This window comes from Pinus tabuliformis, chromosome X (assembly GCF_031772625.1).
Source record: "Pinus tabuliformis cultivar Carrire ecotype Pingquan chromosome X, CPIR1, whole genome shotgun sequence".
Taxonomy (NCBI): Eukaryota; Viridiplantae; Streptophyta; class Pinopsida; order Pinales; family Pinaceae; genus Pinus; species Pinus tabuliformis.
The window spans coordinates 1,025,556,247-1,025,575,943 of NC_142308.1; the positions used below are offsets into that span (position 1 = coordinate 1,025,556,247).

The 19,697-nt window shown below is 37.2% G+C and overlaps 2 protein-coding genes across 2 annotated transcripts; both read right to left on the reverse strand.

Moving 5' to 3' along the window:
* Positions 1-1,575: 1,575 nt before the first annotated feature.
* Positions 1,576-2,606, reverse strand: LOC149143248 (zeatin O-glucosyltransferase-like). Its single transcript, XM_089451741.1, has one exon. The coding sequence runs from the start codon at positions 2,604-2,606 to the stop codon at positions 1,659-1,661; it is 948 nt and encodes a 315-aa protein (XP_089307867.1). The 3' UTR covers positions 1,576-1,658.
* Positions 2,607-3,069: 463 nt separating this feature from the next.
* Positions 3,070-11,348, reverse strand: LOC149143249 (glyceraldehyde-3-phosphate dehydrogenase B, chloroplastic-like). Its single transcript, XM_089451742.1, has 7 exons — positions 11,091-11,348; positions 4,759-4,881; positions 4,560-4,661; positions 4,360-4,457; positions 3,727-3,791; positions 3,455-3,504; positions 3,070-3,261 (listed from the first exon to the last, which is right to left on the reverse strand). The coding sequence occupies exons 1-7, from the start codon at positions 11,346-11,348 to the stop codon at positions 3,070-3,072; spliced, it is 888 nt and encodes a 295-aa protein (XP_089307868.1).
* Between the last annotated feature and the right edge of the window lie 8,349 nt (positions 11,349-19,697).

The following is a 19,697-nucleotide window of genomic DNA, read 5'->3' on the forward strand; positions in this document are numbered from 1 at the left end:
TGCATTCACGACCTTCCTTGCGGGTAGTGATGACTTCTTATTTATTTTTTCGAAGGTTTTGTGCAAAATATGTTGTTCTCTTTCTACAAACCCTCAATCCACAACACCCTTGGTTCATAGCAATCTCTCGAGTCTTTCACCAGCTTCCTCTATTACTCCTTACCAATGCTCTAATACCATTGTTGGCTTTAATAGCCCACAACAAAAACATGAAAAAGATTACACAAAAAAATATGAAGGAACAAAGGGATCAAGAAAACCCTCTAAGGGGAAAATCTATTAAATTATATCATTCCCCTAATATTAATTTAGTCTACAAATAGTCCCTTATATAACTATAGGTGATCATTTCAACCAACTCTATAAATATCTCCATAACTTCCCTCATTTAGTAGAAAATCTATTAAATTATGTCATTCCCCAATATTAATTTAGTGTACAAATAGTTCTTTATATAACTATAAGTGACCATAAAACTTATTAATTTAGTGTACCAATAGTACCTTATATAACTATAAGTGACCATAAAAACTTATTTAAATCAACTAAGTCCATAACTATTTCCACAACTTCCCTCATTTCATGTAAACTTGTAAAATTAGCAAATAGTATAGCACATTACAAATTCATCATATTAATTTATCAAACATCACACCTATAAACTGTTGCTTCAACATAAATGTTTTTTCTTTGTTTTTTTTAATAATTCAGGCAATAGCATTAGCATTACTTTACTGAAAAAATATTTACAAGATTAGCTATGCTTACCGACCTACTTCATGAGAAATCAGACCAATAACATAATAATAATACTTTCTTCCCTATAAACAATTTAAACTTTAAATAAAAACTTAAAAAATAAGAAACTTTTTTTTATGGTTTAACTGATAATCAGACCAATAACATAATAATAATACTTTCTTCCCTATAAACAATTTAAACTTAAATTAAAAACTTGAAAAATAAGAAACTTCTTTTTATGGTTTAACTGATTGCTATCATACCTATTGCTATTTTTATTTACAATTGGAGTAGAGGACAAAAACAGCTAAAGAAAACATTTATTTATATAGAAATTCAAATTGAATGGCATTAGGGAAAGCGTCTTGCTCTTCAGAAGACGTGAACACTTGAGAGGTTTAGAGAAATAATAGATAACTAAATTCAATTTAAGTGTTTTTGAGAGGTTTAGAGAAATAAATCGATTTGAATAATTCAAATCAATCCTTGTACTAGTGAAACTAATACAATTCATTTTCACCGCATATTTAATCAAAATCTATAGGATTGAATGAAACCATATTACTGGGTACGTCAAGGAAGAGATATGCCTTCGAAAAATAGAATTGTGTAGAGGTTAAAAGTCAAGAATGATGCACAATAAAATCACATCGTTCTGTAGAATAATGAAATTGAGAAACATAATATCACATTCTTCGGTCATTGTAAAGCCTCTTTAAGTTGAATTCGCAACCAAAACTTCATTGCAAAATCATCTGGGCATTATCATGCAGGTCCCACATCACAACCTTTACATCAGTAAAATGGGTGAACAATATATGGCCTCCTCCCATTTCATTGTTTTCCCAATTTCTGCACCTGCACGTTGGGCATTTTATTCTAGGGCCTCCGCTCATTTCATTGTGATAACTTCAGCACTACACAATTATGTTCCTTTCAAGAACTTCAGACTGATTCGATAAAAGGTGATTAACAAACGTGTCTAATACTGCTTCAGAAGATGAGGGGCAGCTAGAGCCCAACTTGATTTTAAGAGACTCTGTTCTTTCTCTCATTTGGACTCCATGCTCGCTATCCATCAACAACGTCACTCCATTGCCAATTTCCTTCCTGCTCATCCGTCCATCCTGGGTTGGCCGGTCGATCATGGCAGCAACCTGGAGGTGATTAACCTGCATTTTGGCATTGTAATGCTGATCTCCTCTGGTGGGCCATGCCAAGATAGGAACGCCCTGGATGATGCTTTCGACAGTGGAATTCCATCCACAGTGCGAGAGAAATCCTCCCGTGGAGGGATGAGAGAGTATGAGCAGCTGAGGCGCCCAACCACGGATTATCAAACCCAATCCCTCGATTCGACCTTCGAAGCCCTCTGGAAGCACGTACTCTCCTCCTCCGCCATTACTAACCTGATGATCATGAGGACGATGATCAGGATGAGGAGGAGGACGGCGATGGTTCTGTAAAACCCAAATGAATGGCTTCTGGGCAGCTTCCAATCCAAGAGCGAGCTCTGTCATCTCTTCATCGGAGGGACAGACTATGCGGCCGAAAGAAACGTAGAGAACTGATACAAGCGCCTTGGAATTCAACCATTCCAGACATCGGTCTTCATCGATACTGCTCTTCCTGTTGCGGATGGCGCTATCATGCGTTATAGCAGTACATGGTTCTGACTGATTCCAGAAAGAGGAGAAGGGCAGAAAAGGTCCTGCTGCCCAGATGGGCTTCTCTATCTCCTTTTCTGTGTATTCGATGAACGGAAACTCCAGCTCCCAGCGTGTGTTGACCAAAACGCAGTCCTCGACCCGGTTCATACACGGCGGGGATTTGGACCTCCAACCAGGAGGAGGAGGCGGAGGCATTCGTTCAGAAACGTTTTGATACTTTCACCACAAATTTCATGAAACGTCAGCGCTGGGCGAATGTAACACAAAAACCATGGTGGAAACCCAACAATGGTTCTGTCATCAGTTCATTCCAAAAATTTGACTGCGCATTGAATTCAAATTTCAAAGTTTGGAGGGTTTTCAAAATTCAATCGTATATGTATCGTATACAAAGGTGCATCCCGCTCAAAACTCAAATCTGAAATTTGAAATAGAGGGACTGTTGCCGCAACAAATATCCATGCGATGTGTATTAATGGGAGTCAGAGTTACGGAGCTGCCCCGGAACATTGCCGGAGCTGAGTAATGAGATGTGGATGCATCCCCATGATCGGCTCTCCAAATAACGTTAATTTAGTGTCAGGTAGGTACATTAATGATTATGAAATAAGACTTGACTTTCTTGAAAGCTTTCTTCGCATCATCTATGGTGAACCCCTTATTCCCCACGTAAAGAAACGTTGGGGGTGGGCACGCGCATAGCAATGCCGTTGAACTTGTCGTTGAGATTGAGTGTGCTGGGCAGCACTCGAGAGAGTGTATTAATGGATGTATCGATGTTTGTTGGAACTATGTTTAGCGCTGCCCCCCTTGCTCTTCTCTTGTCACAGTGTATTGCATCCAACAGCCTCTGCATTGATTCACCCAAATTTAAATGAATCCTTTCCATAACCATTCATCTAATCATATGAAACAATAAGAGTTGTCTGGTTCGAATTTCTTATTAACGTTAATAACATCAATTTAGTGGAACTAGATTTATTAAAATGTGATGAAGAACTGTGGAATCCATCTATTCAGAAGGTTTTACACGATCCAATCACCTGATCGCTGGTGTATGGAAGTGCTGCAGTCACACTCCCTTTCGCTATACCTGCAACATCGAGATGACACCATTCTTATGTTATATTGGTCACTTCGACCGATTTCCACGACCTACAATTATAACCACGCAAAATTTCCATGGATACCTGCAATATAGCTGGGCCGATTTTGTTCTTGTTTTAATCAATTAAGCACTTAGATAGATCTATTAAGCCCTTAACAGAATTAATCTCCTAAAACAAATACCATAAATCAGGAAGCAATTACTTACCACCGAACTCGTCGTTCAGTATTTTGATTAATGCAGCAAGGCAATTTACTATGCCAGATCCATTACTGCAAAACGGAAGTTATGTTATGTCAAAATCAAGTAAGGATTCCTATTATTATCATTTAGTGTTTGTAAGGATTGGAAAAGAGAAAAAGATTTTGGTGAGAAACCAGAAATCAAATATCTTCTTTAACACACACACAAAATAATTCTACACAACTAAAATTTGAATCGGAACTATCTATGACGAATATTATTGGAACACGTTCGGGACACCTGATGAAAGTGACATGCCTCTGAGAAAGGAATGAAATGATGGTTTGCTTTTTTAACCTAATGATGTTGTGCTCGTCGTGAGAGTATTATCTGTCATTGATTCCCACAACATGTGTGGGAATATCGTCGCCCCTCCCAGGTGCTGTAATGATCACCTTTTTAGCCCCCGCTCCAATGCGCTTCTCAGCTAGGGTTCTCTCTGTAAACTTTCCAGTCGCCGGCATCATTCGATTGCATTAATTCAAGCTCAACCATATCTTTGCCAACTATAGTTACTAAGTATTCGAAGCATATATATATATATATGAAAATATATATGCTCCTACCTCGATGACAAGGTCAACACCGAGGTTCGACCATGGCAATTGCGAGGGGTCTTTCTCAGAAAGAACATAGATTTGTTTCTCACCCACGTGCATGCTTCTGTACCCGTTCACATCAGCTTTAAATACGCCCTCCACATCAGCATTCATAAATTCAAATCATAAATATGGAAAAGAAATGGCATCTATATATATATATATATGAACCACCTCCCCTCCCCTATTATAACCTACATTTTCAACACCAGTAATATCATTTATGGCGAGGATTTCAAGGGGCAAGCGCTTGTGGCGAATGTGTCCAAATCTGTTGGTAGGGGCTCCCGAGTTTCCAGCCTGATTATTTCAGTTACCAGATAAAAAATAATCAGCAAATACGAATGGCGACGCGAGCTGTGATAAGTGGATACGATTGGGAATAGTATTGATTCACCTTAGCTACAACCTGTGAGGCAACCGCATCAAAGAGACTGAGGTTCTTCTCCCGTACATGTCTTCCATATGTGATACAACTAGATGTAGACTTCAGCCCCGCAAACTCTGATATTTCACCTCTCTGCAATGCACACAAGATATATGGTTGATAACAGATTTTAGTTTTTTAACTCTGATATTTCAGCTCTCTGCAATGCAAACAAGATATATGGTTGATAATAGATTTTAGATTTTTATGATTTATATTGATAATATAATTATTTTTTGGATTAATTATATCATAAAGATTTAGTGGACATTTTAAACTATTTAATAGGATTTAATGTAATTTATCCCCGAAACAAAAATTTGAAACTCAAATCTTCACAATATAATTAAACCAAAAAAAATATCCGTCTGTGTCTCTATATAGAGACGTGCAGAGAGTAGAGTACCCTAGGCAACCTACCATATGATATTGGATATGCTTTACTTCTGTTACAACGATATTCGATATTCGGTGTTCTTTTCTTTGCAGAAGGTTCTTTTGTTTGCAGGAAGGGTTATTCTCGGTTTCTTCCGCGCGACCGTGGAATTTTCTTTGATTTTTACATGTGAGTGTCTATAAATGACACACTAAAGTAAAGCGTGTGCGTGCCTATAAATGGAAATTTAAAGTAAAAGTATGCGTGCGTCTGTAAATGGGACATTAAAGTAAAAGTCTGTTATCATCCTGAAGGTCGGACATCAAAGCGAAAGTATGCTATCGGGCTTAAGATGGGAGGCTAAACTAAAAGTGTATTATTTTTATAAGGAAAATATACAACTTTATCACTAAAGGTTGTCATTGAGATGATGGTGTAATAAAATATTATATAATAATTACCAATCATATTTAAAGTACGTTTGAATTTCAATGGAAGTCGATGGTATATAGAAAAAGTATATTATCGTGGTTTTTTTTAACATTGGTTTATATAAATTTATTATCAAAATAAAATGATTTTAAAAGCACAGAGTTGTTGAACAAAAGGTCTTGGGTTCAATCCCAACCTTCCCATTATCTGGTTGTTGGTCTTCAAACTCTGCATAAAATCATATCCTTGGTCAGATTTTCACTTCAAATATAAATTGCCAGCACTTGTTATTTCAAGTAGTTTGGTACCATGTTGGTTAAGTCCAAGGTGGGAGAGGTTGCATGGTTGAACCCGTTGACCTTGATAATTTTGTAGTTTGGTACCATGTTGGTTAAGTCCAAGGTGGGAGAGGTTAGTTTGGTACCATGTTGGTTAAGTCCAAGGTGGGAGAGGTTGCATGGTTGAACCCGTTGACCTTGGTAATTTTGTGGGCTAAATTGAGGTCGCTTGTTTTTTCAAGTAGTTTGGTACCATGTTGGTTAAGTCCAAGGTGCAAGAGGTTGCATGGTTGAACCCGTTGACCTTGGTAATTTTGTGGGCTTTGGTTAGATTTACACTTCAAATATAAATTGCCAGCACTTGTTATTTCAAGTAGTTTGGTAGCATGTTGGTTAAGTTATTGGACTGTGGGTCAAGGCCGAGGTTGGTCCATTTTGGGAAATTAGGTAACAATAAACTTTAAATATAGATCCTTTAAGCTCACTACCCAATTGTAACCATTGATGCATTAGTAAGTAAATTGGTTTGGACTATTATGAATCAAATGGGAGGAGTAGCAGGTTACACTTCAAATATAAATTTCCAGCACTTGTTATTTCAAGTAGTTTAGTAGCATGTTGGTTAAGTCATTGGATTGTCGGTGGGAGGTCACAGGGTCAAGCCCGAGGTTGGTCCATTTTGGGAAATTAGGTAACAATAAACTTTAAATATAGAACCTCCATTTTGGGAAATTAGGTAACAATAAACTTTAAATATAGAACCTTTCAGCTCACGACCCAATTGTAACCATTGATGCATTGGTAAATTAGTTTGGGCTATTATGAATCAAATGGGAACAGTAGCAGGTTAGTATCATGTGGATATGATATGATATTATGTGCTTATGCTTTTGTTTATGTTATAGCCTGTAATGCTTAGGGATATATCAGCGGAATGATAACAGTGCGATCTGCGGCATGCTGGGATAAAAATGGATAGTGGAGAGAAACTAGAAACAAGGTTGTTTGGTAGAGAGTGTGTGGTCTCTAGATGTGCAGTACTGGTGTTGTGTACATGTTGTATAACCAGTATTGTGTACATATGGTGCTATGTACATGTTGTATAACCGGTACTATGTACATATGGTGCTATGTACATGTTGTAAATGAAGTGTTGTGTACATACGGTATTGTGTGCATGTTATACATGTGGCATCGTGTGCATGTGGTGATGTGTAGATGTGGTACATTTGTTGTTGCGTGCATGTGGTTTTGTGTGCACATTGTGCAAGTGGTGTTGTGTACACATTGCGCAAGTGGTGCTACGTACATAAGGTGTTGTGTGCACATTGTGTATGTAGTGTTATGTACATGTGGTACTTTGTTATGGGTATTGTGTAGTTATTGTATCATGACATGTGTATTCATAGTATTGTATGGTGTGTAATTATATGTTTTGTGTTGTACACTAGGTGTAGGTGTATGTGTAGTGTTGTACACCAGGTGCAGTTGTATGTGTCGTGTTATGAAACGAGTGTAGGTGTATGTGTCATTTATAGTGTAGGTGTATGTATCATGTTGTACATTGGATGTAGGTGTATGTGTCATTTTGTGCACCAGGTGTAGGTGTATGTGTCATTTTGTGCACCAGGTGTAGGTGTATGAGTATGCATTTTACAATAATACGATGGGATATGCATGTATGGGATTGTCTAGGCCCTTGTTGTTAATATTAAGGGTTGAGGTGGTTCAGTCTCTGGATGTCCTTGTTGGTATTAAGGGTTGAGGTGGTTAAGTCTCAAGATACTCTCGTTGCTATTAAGGGTTGACACAGTTGATCCGAACTTAAACAGGAACGCAATAAATTATAAATATAACCATAAACAAAGAAATGCAACAGAAATAACATTTTATTTCATTAATATGAAAATACTAAAATATGCTTACAAACACAATGGAAATAAAATAGCTCGAGCGATCGTAGCTTATCTCTTAGAAGAGATGTGACATCTACATGCCTCTGAACTGTGTTACAGTGAGGCTCAAGGGCCTATTTATTAGTGAACGACAAGGGAAAACCATAAACAACCAAAACCCTAACCCCAGGAGATGTAACACTAAGATTTTGTTGGCCCCATTGGGGTTAGTTGGGCAACCAACTTCCCTGGGTCATAACTTGGTCATATTATCTCCGTTTTGTGTGTACGATACCTTGTTGGAAACGCCTCTTTGAGTACTACAAGATTTGTAGCAGGCACCTAGCTATGGTTATGGGCCTGTTGCGGACCTCAAAAGAATATCGTTTAGGGGGTCAAAACTACTTCGGAAGTTCAAGACCTGAAAAAATGCTAAAAATAGTAAATGCTGAAAGAAACAAGGAAATAGAGGAAACCAATTGGAGGGTTAGGTGGCCACCAATGTCCACCTAGATCAGTCCTCCCCTCTTCAGAAGCAATGGTCCCCATTGTGTGCAGAGACTCCATGAGGTGAGGAAATTTTTGTTGAACCTGGTCCCTGGTGAAGGAGTTGCCCTGCTTTAACAACTCGATATAGCTGGATCCTTTGTTGGCATGATCCAGGTTCGGCTGTGACAAAGGACCCTTTCAAGACCTTTTACTTCCGTGATGTGTTAAATTGCATTTTTTAAAAGAACATCAATGAATACATGTGCATGTTGTAAAGAAGAAGGAACATGACAATCATCAACACATGAAAACATAAACCATTGATAACAGAGTTTGTCCAGGAGGGACTACGTCTCCAGGCCCCGGTGTTAAGATGGTGTAGGCTGCTGCATTAAGCACTGTCAATAGTGATGATGTACATAAGAGGTGATGTCGCTATAATACAAGGAAAATTCCCTCACGTAGGAGTGGCTCAAAGAGATGTTTCACTACAGGAAATCTCAATCAAAAGGACTCCTATCAATATGACACAAAACTCATGCATGATGATCATCCCGCCAACATGGCATAAAAGGGATCTCAATGCAAACATACATGGCGACAACATGAGTATCCCATCAACATGACGACAAAGGGATCTCGAACAAAACATGACAAATCATGACAACAAGTACATCACACAGATGATTCCGCATTACATCAAGTAGGAATCATGAAAATGGGTAAGAAACAATATCCCACATCAAACATCAAACAAGGATCTGTGTAGCACAATGCATAATAAACGAAGTACATGAACATACTGCATATCCCTCACATCCAAGGGCCATCTGAAGAAGAGGATGTCAAACCGTTGAAGTTGTTTGTACCATCGATCTCACATCGTCGAATCTCATGAAAATGGTTGCTCGCACATTAATGTTGACACCTGCACTCCACTTAGAAAAGTGGCCGAAAAATTAAATGAGCAAATAGAAAATCTGAACACACCATCAAATTTGTGGAGTCGAATAGTGCAAAATCGACTGTCAAATTTTTGAATTTTGGGAAAGTGAAAATCTGGGGCTCAAGGAATCTTTTAGATTCTCCCTAGATTCCTCCAAGATTTCCTCCTCCAGGGCCTCTTCAAATCGGCTGCTCAGATCAGGAAACTGACTGCACCATCGGGTTCGTGTTGCTGAGAGGTGTAAAATCGACATAAATTTCGTCCAATTTGGACACTGCAAAAATTTCACCCTCCTAGAAGTTTTGCTCAGTCATGGTCCACTTGCAATAAATTAATTAAAAAAATATCAGCTCGATTTCCATGCCCACTCCTGGTTCCTCCATGCTTCCTGGGCACACTGTGCAAATGAGGTTTATATAAATTCTCCGATAGATTTATCAACAAAGTAGTTTGGCGTAATGGTAAATAAGACAATTTATTGAGGAGGGGTCGGGTGGTCAAACCCCGCCCCTCCCATTTTAATATATTGCAGTTTTTTTAAAATCCACAATATTATAGTTTTGGGGGGGCGGCTGGGAGGGGTGTTGGGCCCGCATTGGGTAGCCTGCCCCATAACTCCCACAATGTTGTTGGCACATTAAATGGGGCGTTGTCATATTAACTGTGGGTTCGTTGGTACATGGTTTTGGTGCTACATGGTTTAATGGTTGTTGTGCCGTGGAGCCGGCCCTCTTGCCGGCCGTGGGTTCAACTCCCACCGGCCTCCTCAATTTGATATGTATGGTGTATAATGGAGAGGCGTGGGTTCAACTCCCATCGGCCTCCTCAATTTGATACGTATGGTGTATAATGGTCAGGATCACGCTCAGTTATGGCTTCCTTATCAGTTTTGGAGGGGTTTGATTTTCCAATAGTTACTGAATGATTTATGTTTGTCTTTTCAGCAAACCAAAATTGGAATCGAAAATAGGGTGGCGAAGCCCAATAGGCCCATGGATAGCAAAGGTATTTTAAAGTATTCTATTGTCCAGACCCCATACCAAAACCTAATATTAGCAAATATGTAGTACATGTTTATTAGTGTTTATATGAATATCGATGGCTCTATATGTATAGTGTAAAACAGATATCGATCTGATAGAGGTTATATGCATGCTCTATGATGTAGTGGTGACGCGGGCCAAAACAAGGCCTAGAAGTGTTTTATCAGAAATTGGGAACCTAGGGTGCCATGCTTCAAAACCAAATGGGGGTGATGAGATCAAGCTAGAGTAAGTAGGCTTTTTCATTCCACAGGAAATCTAGGAAGCAAAATTAGCTTGTTGATAAGCAAATGCCTAGGTAGTTTCAGCTTCCCAATATGATGCTCTGGTCTTTTGTAGATATTTTGGGGTTTTTACCAGTTAGAGTTAACAATTAGAATTGGGTGTGTAGGAGGTTTGGTGTTGATGTTAAGAATACGAGTGTTACAACAAATTCATCGTCCATGGTATGTAATCATCCATGGTTCTATAAATTGTGTGTGATTAAACAGCCGTTTGATTTATTTATCATATATCAATCCCCAGATGTTAGTATGCAACATGAGGTGAGTGATTTGAGTTCACTACTACTGGGATTTATACGTTGGCCTCTGTTTCAAATCGGTAACTGTGTGTGGATATATTGAGGTCAATAACAGGGCTCTTTGCTTGCATATTTAGTTGGGATGGTTTTCATGTATTTATGTTACTTCTGTTGGTTTTGTTTTGCTGCCATTCAGCCACTGGGGCCACAGAGAAACAAATATGAAAGGGGAAGCATTAGATCAACTTTGGTTTCAAAATCTAAGCATGTAGCAAGTTCAAGAAAAGCATCTGGTATTTCCAATGTTGGACGCTACATACACGTGAATCAGTTTCAGGGAAACTTCCCAGGGTTTCGAATGTTGAGGTCTCAAGTAATGATCCATCGAGTTCAAGGATACAACATAGGCGTTCTATTATTGGTCTCTCTGGTAAAAACATTTCAGCTTCAGGGAGGTCTTCTACTACTGGCCTCTCAGGTAAACATGCTTCATCTTCAAGGAGGCCTTCTACTACTGGCCTCTCTAGCAAATGTACTTCAGCTTCAGGGAGACCACCAAGGCCTTCAAATGTTGACATCTTAGGTCAAAGATGCTTCAAATGCATCCAAGTCTAGGTTCTACCCACCTATAGCTAAAGGTGTCTCAAGAAGAACAAGGAAAACAGGGCTTCCATGAGCTTTTACATCAACACTGACTACTAGAAGTGAGGTTAGGAGCATTTGGTCAACTGCCCCTATTTTAGCATGTGTAGATGGCGCTTTTTATTCATAGATTTTTACTCTGTTATTTTGCAAAAAAAAGTGAAGGGTTTATCTAAGCCATAACTCCAATTTCCATCCAATGGTTTCTTTTAAATAACTTAGATTTGGAGCCATTAAGCAGGATTTCATGGAAGAGGAAGGGGACTTTCCCAACATTGACAAAGGAGATAATGAAAATCAACTTTTTGTAGTTGAATATGTTCAAGACATTAACCATTTCTATTGGTATACAGAGGTATGTCCCTTTTGTCATGGGAGCCTTGCAAACTATTTTTGTTCTATTTGAAATAACAACATCTTGTCTTGGAAGAATACACTTCATTTAAACAATTTAATCAGACACTAGCTTTTCACTGCATATAGTATGCAGTGATTACATGTGAGCAGCGTGTGTCTATGCCATACATGAATATCTCCATTGGAGAATTAAAGTGCCCACTTAAGCATCATGGAAGGTCATAATTTATGAATGAGGACATTAGATCAAGCATTGATGCAAGCCTTGATCCATGTCTATAGTTTAGATTCAACTCTGAATAAATAGTTGTATGTCTAATTTGTTTCTATTTTGGTCTATTGTGTTTGTTGTATTGCAGGCATGCAACAATCTCTCATCAAACTACATGTCAAGCAAAGTTGATATCAACCAGAAGATGCGAGAAATATTTATTGACTGGCTGATTGATGTACTTGATTAATACATATTGATATCTACCCGTTCTTCTAATAATATTTTTTTTTGTACCTTTCCATTAATAATTTTCTAACATAAACAATTTGCAGTTACAGGTGCATCTAAAACTTGACTTAATGGATGAGACACTTTTCTCATGATTAACCTTATTGATAGATTTGTTTTTGTGGTGTACACTATTACAAGAAAGGATATTCAAATAGTGGGGTTGACTGCCATGCTAGTCGCTGCCAAATATAAAGAAATTTGGGCTCCCAAGGTGGTAAACAATGGCAAGAGGGAAAGTTCGTTGTTAAGATGAAATTTTGTATTGATTTTTTTTGACTAAAAACTTGTTTCCTGTGCCCTTGATTTGGCATCTAGAATAAGGCTTCACATTCTAACTCATTTTCCTTAAGGGCTTTACAAGTTAAGGAACTGATTATAATCTCAAACAATTTTTACACATGTGGTGAATTTCTCTCCATGGTGATATTTTGTTTTCTCACATTATTATGTCATACTTGTCTCCCATATTTCAAGCTTTATATTTCTAATTGTTTAAATAATTCATATTTGGAATTGTTATCTTTTCTCATGTTTATGGTATGCTTCTTTTTCTTCAGGAGAAATTGATGCTCAACAAATTAAGATTCAATTTGGCTGTACAAACTCCCTTTGTTTTCATGAAAAGGTTTCTAAAGGTTGCTCAGGCTGATAAACAAGTATTCTACTTTGCTTGAAATTTTGATGAATATTCAAATGGCATTGAGCCTCACTTATGTAATGAAATGCATTGTATTTTCGATGTGTTGCATGAGAGACATCATGCACTATTTTGTTCTAACTATAATCTTCCATAAATGGGATCTTTATAAATTTAATGTTCTTTTGGGTTTGCTTCCATGGATTAGCTTGAGAAGTTGGCATTCTATATTCTTGAACTATGCCTGGTTGAGTATGAAGCATTGAAATGGAAACCATCTATGCTGGCAGCCTTAGCTATATAGATCGCACAACACATCCTGCAAAGGATGCCAACTTGGACAAGACTGCTTCATAAACATGCACACTATAGAGAATCTGAACTCAAGTAAATCTTGAATACCCATTGTTTTTTACATCCTAGTATTTCCTACTTGATTTTATTCAAGTACAGGGTCTGTAATAGTTTATGGTGCATGCAAACATGCTAGAATTACATGTTTTCTTTTTATGCAGAAAGTTTTTGAATTTCTTGTCATTTGTTTTTTATATGATTTGATTCTATCGTATATGAAAGAGGGTTTGAACATTTTCTTTTATTTGTACAGAGAATGTGCTAATATGATTGCAAGGTTCCCTAAGAATGCAGAAGAGGGTATTGGCATGTATATTGGCATGTGAGGATATTGGCATGTATCTTTTAGAAAATATAATTTGACATTTTGTTTATAACATAGGTGAGGTAACACCAACAAGGAGATCTTCATTGGAGAAATGTTCCCAGGTCAAACATGCAGAGCCAGTGAAGGAAGTGCATGACCCGATGGAAAGAATACTTGAAGGTCAAGAAGGACAAATGGTAGACAAGATTGGTTCACTTTCCAATCACACTGCAGTAAAACAAACCCCTGATCCCCCACTTAATGCATCTAGTTGAACTTCTATGGTTTAAATTTGTGCATTATTGGAGGTTAGCTTGTTAATTTATACATTATTTATTCGGAGTTCTACCCCAGGTTTAGATTTTGAAGAGAGGAGGAAAACACTAGGAGTGTTTCTTTAATATTGCAATGATAGCTATCCTACATATCATAGCGAAAATGGAACCTGGTTTTCGCAAAGACTCTTGCTACAGTTGCATAGTCACCGATTAGTTTCCATGGTTTTGGTTCTTTGACTTGCATTTCTTATCAATTTACTTTTTGTAAATTTAACTTATCTAGTTCCTTTTATAAATGTTCACTACAGTTTTTAGCTTCTTGCATATGATTTTATTAGTCTTTTCTTTATGATGTAACAAATTATCCATGAATTGTTATGTAGCTATATTTAGTTCTCAATATATTCAATTTATCAGTAGTATGGAAAATGGTTAGGTTTAGATGCTTTATAGTTCTTATTGCCTGTTATGCATTCTCTGAAGCAAGGAGATGCAAAATGTTATTTCTCAGAGTCCATTATATCTGTAGCTTTGAAAGCATATAGGTGCTTGTGTGTACCCCCAATATTCTAATTTTCTTGTTCAAGATTTTGTTGATTTTAGATTTTTAACCTAGACGAGGTCTCTATCTTGTTTCCTCTCATGAAGCTTGAGACCTAAACAGAGCAGGATTCAGGAGCAAATCTCAAATGTAACACTAATGCATAATCTATTTGGGGTGAGTCTTTCTGGGATTTATGTGTTGCTAATACCTTCTTGATTATGGTTCATTTGTCTTTCTTATTCTAAAAAGATAGGCTTCATTATATTTGTTTTAGTATCAGTTTTAAGTTGTTGGATCATGTTCTTTGTTTTAATGAGATAGCTGATTTATAGGAATTTTATTGGGAACCCTTAAAGCATCTTAAAAATTAAAAATAAACAATTCCCGCATTTTTTATTTATGTTTTACTATTGGAGCGGGACCTAAAGCTATTTTTTTGTGTGTTTAACCTTGAATGCTTTCGATTTAGTGGTGCATGATTTGTTGATTTGAAATCTGGAGCTACAAATTTTATGCCTCGAAACTCTTCTCCCTTAGAATTTTGGAATCTATTTACTTGTGACTTATTATACTATTTCAAACTGGTAAAAATTTGTGCTAGACTTGCTCTTTCTCCCATTGACAAATATGTAGAATTTGATGAAAACTCTATTTCCCCCTGCCTCCAAATGCTCTATCACGTTTTGTCATAATTCTTTAATTCATGCATTTGGATTTTTCTATCCTTCCTGTAAAGTCATTCATAAGGTTTCCATCCTCATCCCGAATCTCAATGACTTCACATCCACGTACATACTGGAGTCCAAACCTTTATGGGACACTTAATTTTGATGCTTCCTCACCACTAAGCGACTCTAAAAAAGGACATACATATAACAAAGAGAGAACATCATGTTCCGTCAATTCATTTCATTCAAACCTTATCTATGATGTGTATCTTGATAACACTGTATGTAACCTCTGCAGTAACAGCAGATGGTTTCACCTCTCCAATGTTTGGTTTCTTTACTTCAGTGATTTTTAACTCCTTGATTGGAACATCCATCCTAGACCATCCTCGAAAGGGAGTTTCTCCCTCATTATTAATATATGCTTCCAGTCGAGGAAACATGTCTTGGATATCTTCTTGAATTTCATATGTCGATTCGAAGCGAAAAGGATTGAAATTGTTAGGAGGTAGTCATGGAGAGTTAGAAATTGTAGATTAAATTTTGGAAGAGGCAAGCATCCTTCACCAGTGTAATTAATGCTGGGTACAATGCTTTCATCACACATGACTTGTTCATTTGGATAAAGAGGGAGAGAATTTATTGCTTCCTTTTGAGACTGTCATTTCTCAAAAGTAGAAACCATTGCCTCGGTAAGGAAATCCATTCTTTCAACACATGGATCAGTGTTCTTAAGCAATTTAAGCTTATTATAGACAACATCCTTAAGTTATTCTCCAGACAAAACAAAAAGCCTCTTACAAATTTCGTTACGTTTTTCAATGGAGCCCACATTGGCCAATGCTAGATCTTAGAGCTTAGGAATTTCCTTAAAAGCCAAAAGTTGAAAAGCTTGCAGCTGAGAGAAATGAGCGAGAAAAACATCATCATCACTAAGTTGAGTGCCAACATGGTCATCTATCTATGTTTGTTTTGCAACTGTTGCAACTTTCCAAGCAGGTTTCAGTTGCTTTCCTCTTACAGATTCTCGAGAGCCATCATCCTTAATGTGAAAACAAAAGGAATCATGACCCCTTCTCTCTATTTTGGCTAGTACGCATACAAGAAGGATTGGAGGTGCATATTTTGCAATACTCTGTAAAAGAGTACAATTGATAGCTTTCACAACAACAATTTTAATAAGCTGCATAAAATCACTATTGCCTCTTACAGTTGCTTTATCATTATGTAGATCACCTCCAGTTTTATCTTCACTAGTAGTTTCATCATCCTTCTCTTTATTGACATCTTGGATTAACTGCTCAAAAACCCCTGAGATTATATCTGTGTTTTCCTGTTCTAGAGTCACGACTTTCAACACCTTGAATTTTAGGCCAGGCATCCCAGCTTTAATAAATTTAAGAACTCATCTCAATCCCTCATCTCCACATCTGCATCATCATTTTTCTCTGTGTTGGTATCTGAGTCTTCAGTAGCTTTAGGTGATACTAAAAAGGAAGCATCTGTAGATTGTCCATTCCACTACAAGTAGACCACCTGCTCCTTGTATTTTTGATCACTGTCTTTTGTTAAAAAAAAATTCAAACAAAGGAACGCCTGGAGCTCCTGCAGCCAGCTCCCTTGCATTGTAACCCTTGGCAAAAAATCTCTCATGTTGAGAATCAATATGGACGGTTATGTCATATGGATCATTTGCACCCTCTGCCAAAAAAGCCCACCATCCAACGTCATGTTTAATAATTCATTGGAAACCTAGAGTACAATCATCATGTGATGGCACCATTATAGGATCTGAAATGCATGAATAGTTCCTTGAAACAGAATTAGCCCGATTTGAAGAAGTGGAATGTTTCTCAAAAATGTGTTATGCCTCGATTTAGCCTCCTATTTCCTCTGAATCTAGATGAAATCTTCCTTTCACCATATAATTTCTTCGCAACACCTCGAATCTGGTTCAAAAGCCCAAAATTGTGGAAACAATAGAGCTCACCCAACGCAAGAGTTTCATTGGGTTGAAGTTAACAGGATAAACTAAACCATGAGAGGTAGAAAGAATCGATGGTCTCTTTGATGATCTATGTTGTGATTTGGAGTGTGGCCGAGAACTAGTAGACATGGGAGATAATTGAAAATTTGAAAACCATCATAATAATAATTATGTGTAAAATACTGAGAGAAAGTAAAACCTTAAACACCAATTTTTTTTCCCATATAAATCATTTTTAACAAAAATCTATATGTGATAACAGGTCTGAGGTAAGGTTTCAGGGCCACAGGTGCAACACTACATGGAGGACTGTTTGAGGGCTGAGAGACCTATTGTAGGGCCTTCTCTTCAAGTTGCAGGTGCACAAATACTAGCACAGGTGGAGAAAAGGGTGTTAACCCTTGAACAAAGTTTGGAGCTCTTGTTGTAGCAAAACCATGGGTTGTAGGGTGCCTTGTGTAGGTTTCCAAACACTAAAACAGTGAGTGGGAAGGTCTAGAATGGAAAACAAAAGAGAGTGAGTTGTGTGGAGAAGGGTAACATAGATTTGGAGCATAATTTAGGGAGAAATTGAAGTTTGTGAAGCTTTGTTGTGAACACAGTGAAAGACACACATTTTTAGAGTAAATAGAAGGTCTTTGAGAGGAGACTAAGGACATGATCTTAGTAAACGCAAAACTCATATTTCAGTCATCAATATATTTTGGAGTTTTTCAGTACAACAGTCCTGCAGGTTTTCAGTCTAACAGCAGTGAGCCCCAGTAGCCTTTGTCATCCTCTCTCTCTCTCTCTTAATACTCAATACTCTATAACTCAATACTCAATAAGCAGTTATAAATCCATGCTAAGAACCAAACTATCATAGAATATTAAATAACTCTGCAATAAGATAAAGAAGGTGTTCCCAAGAAGGTATTTATGAAAATGGAGGTCTTTCTATAGACTAAGCTCAGAGCCCTTAAGGAAGGAATTTCATAGGGCTTGAACTCTACAGTTTCTTAAGGCAATCTTCACTCCAATGGATACTTTCTTAAAGCTAGTTTTTGGACCAAGGCTAGTAAGATGGACTATTGATACAGACATGCTTGTCTCTTTAGGCTTTCCACTCTCTTTATTGTTCAAAGAATGGATATTATGTATTATGGCTAGTCACCTACGACTTAGGACTACATCAACAGGCCTATGCTTATTCTCCCATGCTCTAGGGGTCTATTTTACAGTTACAACGAAATTAAATTAGAGTTGTCAAAATCTGTTAGCTCGGAATTATGTTTTCAACTTTTGCTTAAATTAGAGGAAACTAAGTTGGACTAAATCCTGTGTTTTATAGGCAAATAAGTTATACTAGAGTTGTTCAAAACCTTTTTAGTGTGGAATTTTGTTTCCAACTTCTATTTTTTTTAGATACAACAAAGTTTGATCAAACGCAACATATTTCTCTTGTCTCAGACTAAGTTTAGAGGTACTGAAAGAAAATTGTGTGCCTTCTCTTCAACTGATTCTACCATAGCCATTTATTGCAACTTATTCTAACATATTGGTAAAATGATCATTATTCTGATAAATAATTTGTGTTTTTAGAATCGCTAGCTGCCGCAAAATTATCTTTGGACATGTCAGTAGTTTCACAATTTCATGTAGCAAAATCAAGGACAACTGGTTTAGCTTTGAAGATTCTATAATATATTTCATGGAAGGTGATGTGAGTCCTCCTGGTCCTGCCCAACTTGAGCTTCCAAAGTAATAAGAAGATTCCTACACTTTTTCTTTTAGAAGTCCTCAAATCTCATTGGCCTCTTATAACCTCTGGTCTACAGGTTTTCCATAGAAGCTTTGGGATATTTGTAATCATGGTTGTATATAGTGAAAATGATTTTTATCTATTCTAATCTTGACACTGAGAAGACAATATTAATTGAAGTGCTATGCAACAATATTAACTAAAGTGTTTATATAAACAACTGGCTTAATCCCCTGGGAAAGAACAGTGAAAGGATTATTTTCAATTTTTGGCAAAGCTTTTCTCCTATCATTTCCTCCTTGGATATTTAAGTCCATCTTGTGAGCACCTCAGTTCATGTAATCGTTATATAAAAACTTGGAAGTTTTATCTCATGCCTCTCAATTGGTTTTTGAATTTGAAAATCCCATATCATGTTTTTCAATTGACTTTCGAATTATTTAAAATTATAGATGTTTTCTCTAGCAGAATTGTTTACATGGATGTTCTCTGGCAGGTATTTTTTGTAAATTTGATCTTTCATAGGTTGGTTCGTTATAGGGCGACAAGGATCTTGGTTATTGGTGTTCAAGACACTACTTTAATATTGTTTAGCTTAAATTTTCAAGTGATTCTCTGATTATAGAAATTCCAAGGTCATTCCTATTTCAAGGAAGTGATATTAGTTCTTAATATTGTTTCTAGGGTCATTTCTATTTCCTATATAATGTTAGTTCCAATGTAATCGCTCATTATTTAAAAGAGACCTTAAGGAGAAATACACTATATCTAGCTTGAGTGGGCCTAATGGTTAAGAACATGTGTTTCCTCCTAAGAGGTCACAGGTTCAAAACCAGAGGGGGTAGAGTATGTATGCCTTCATTGACTTAGCATTCAAATCACTGTGTGGAGGTGCGTCCCTTGTCAT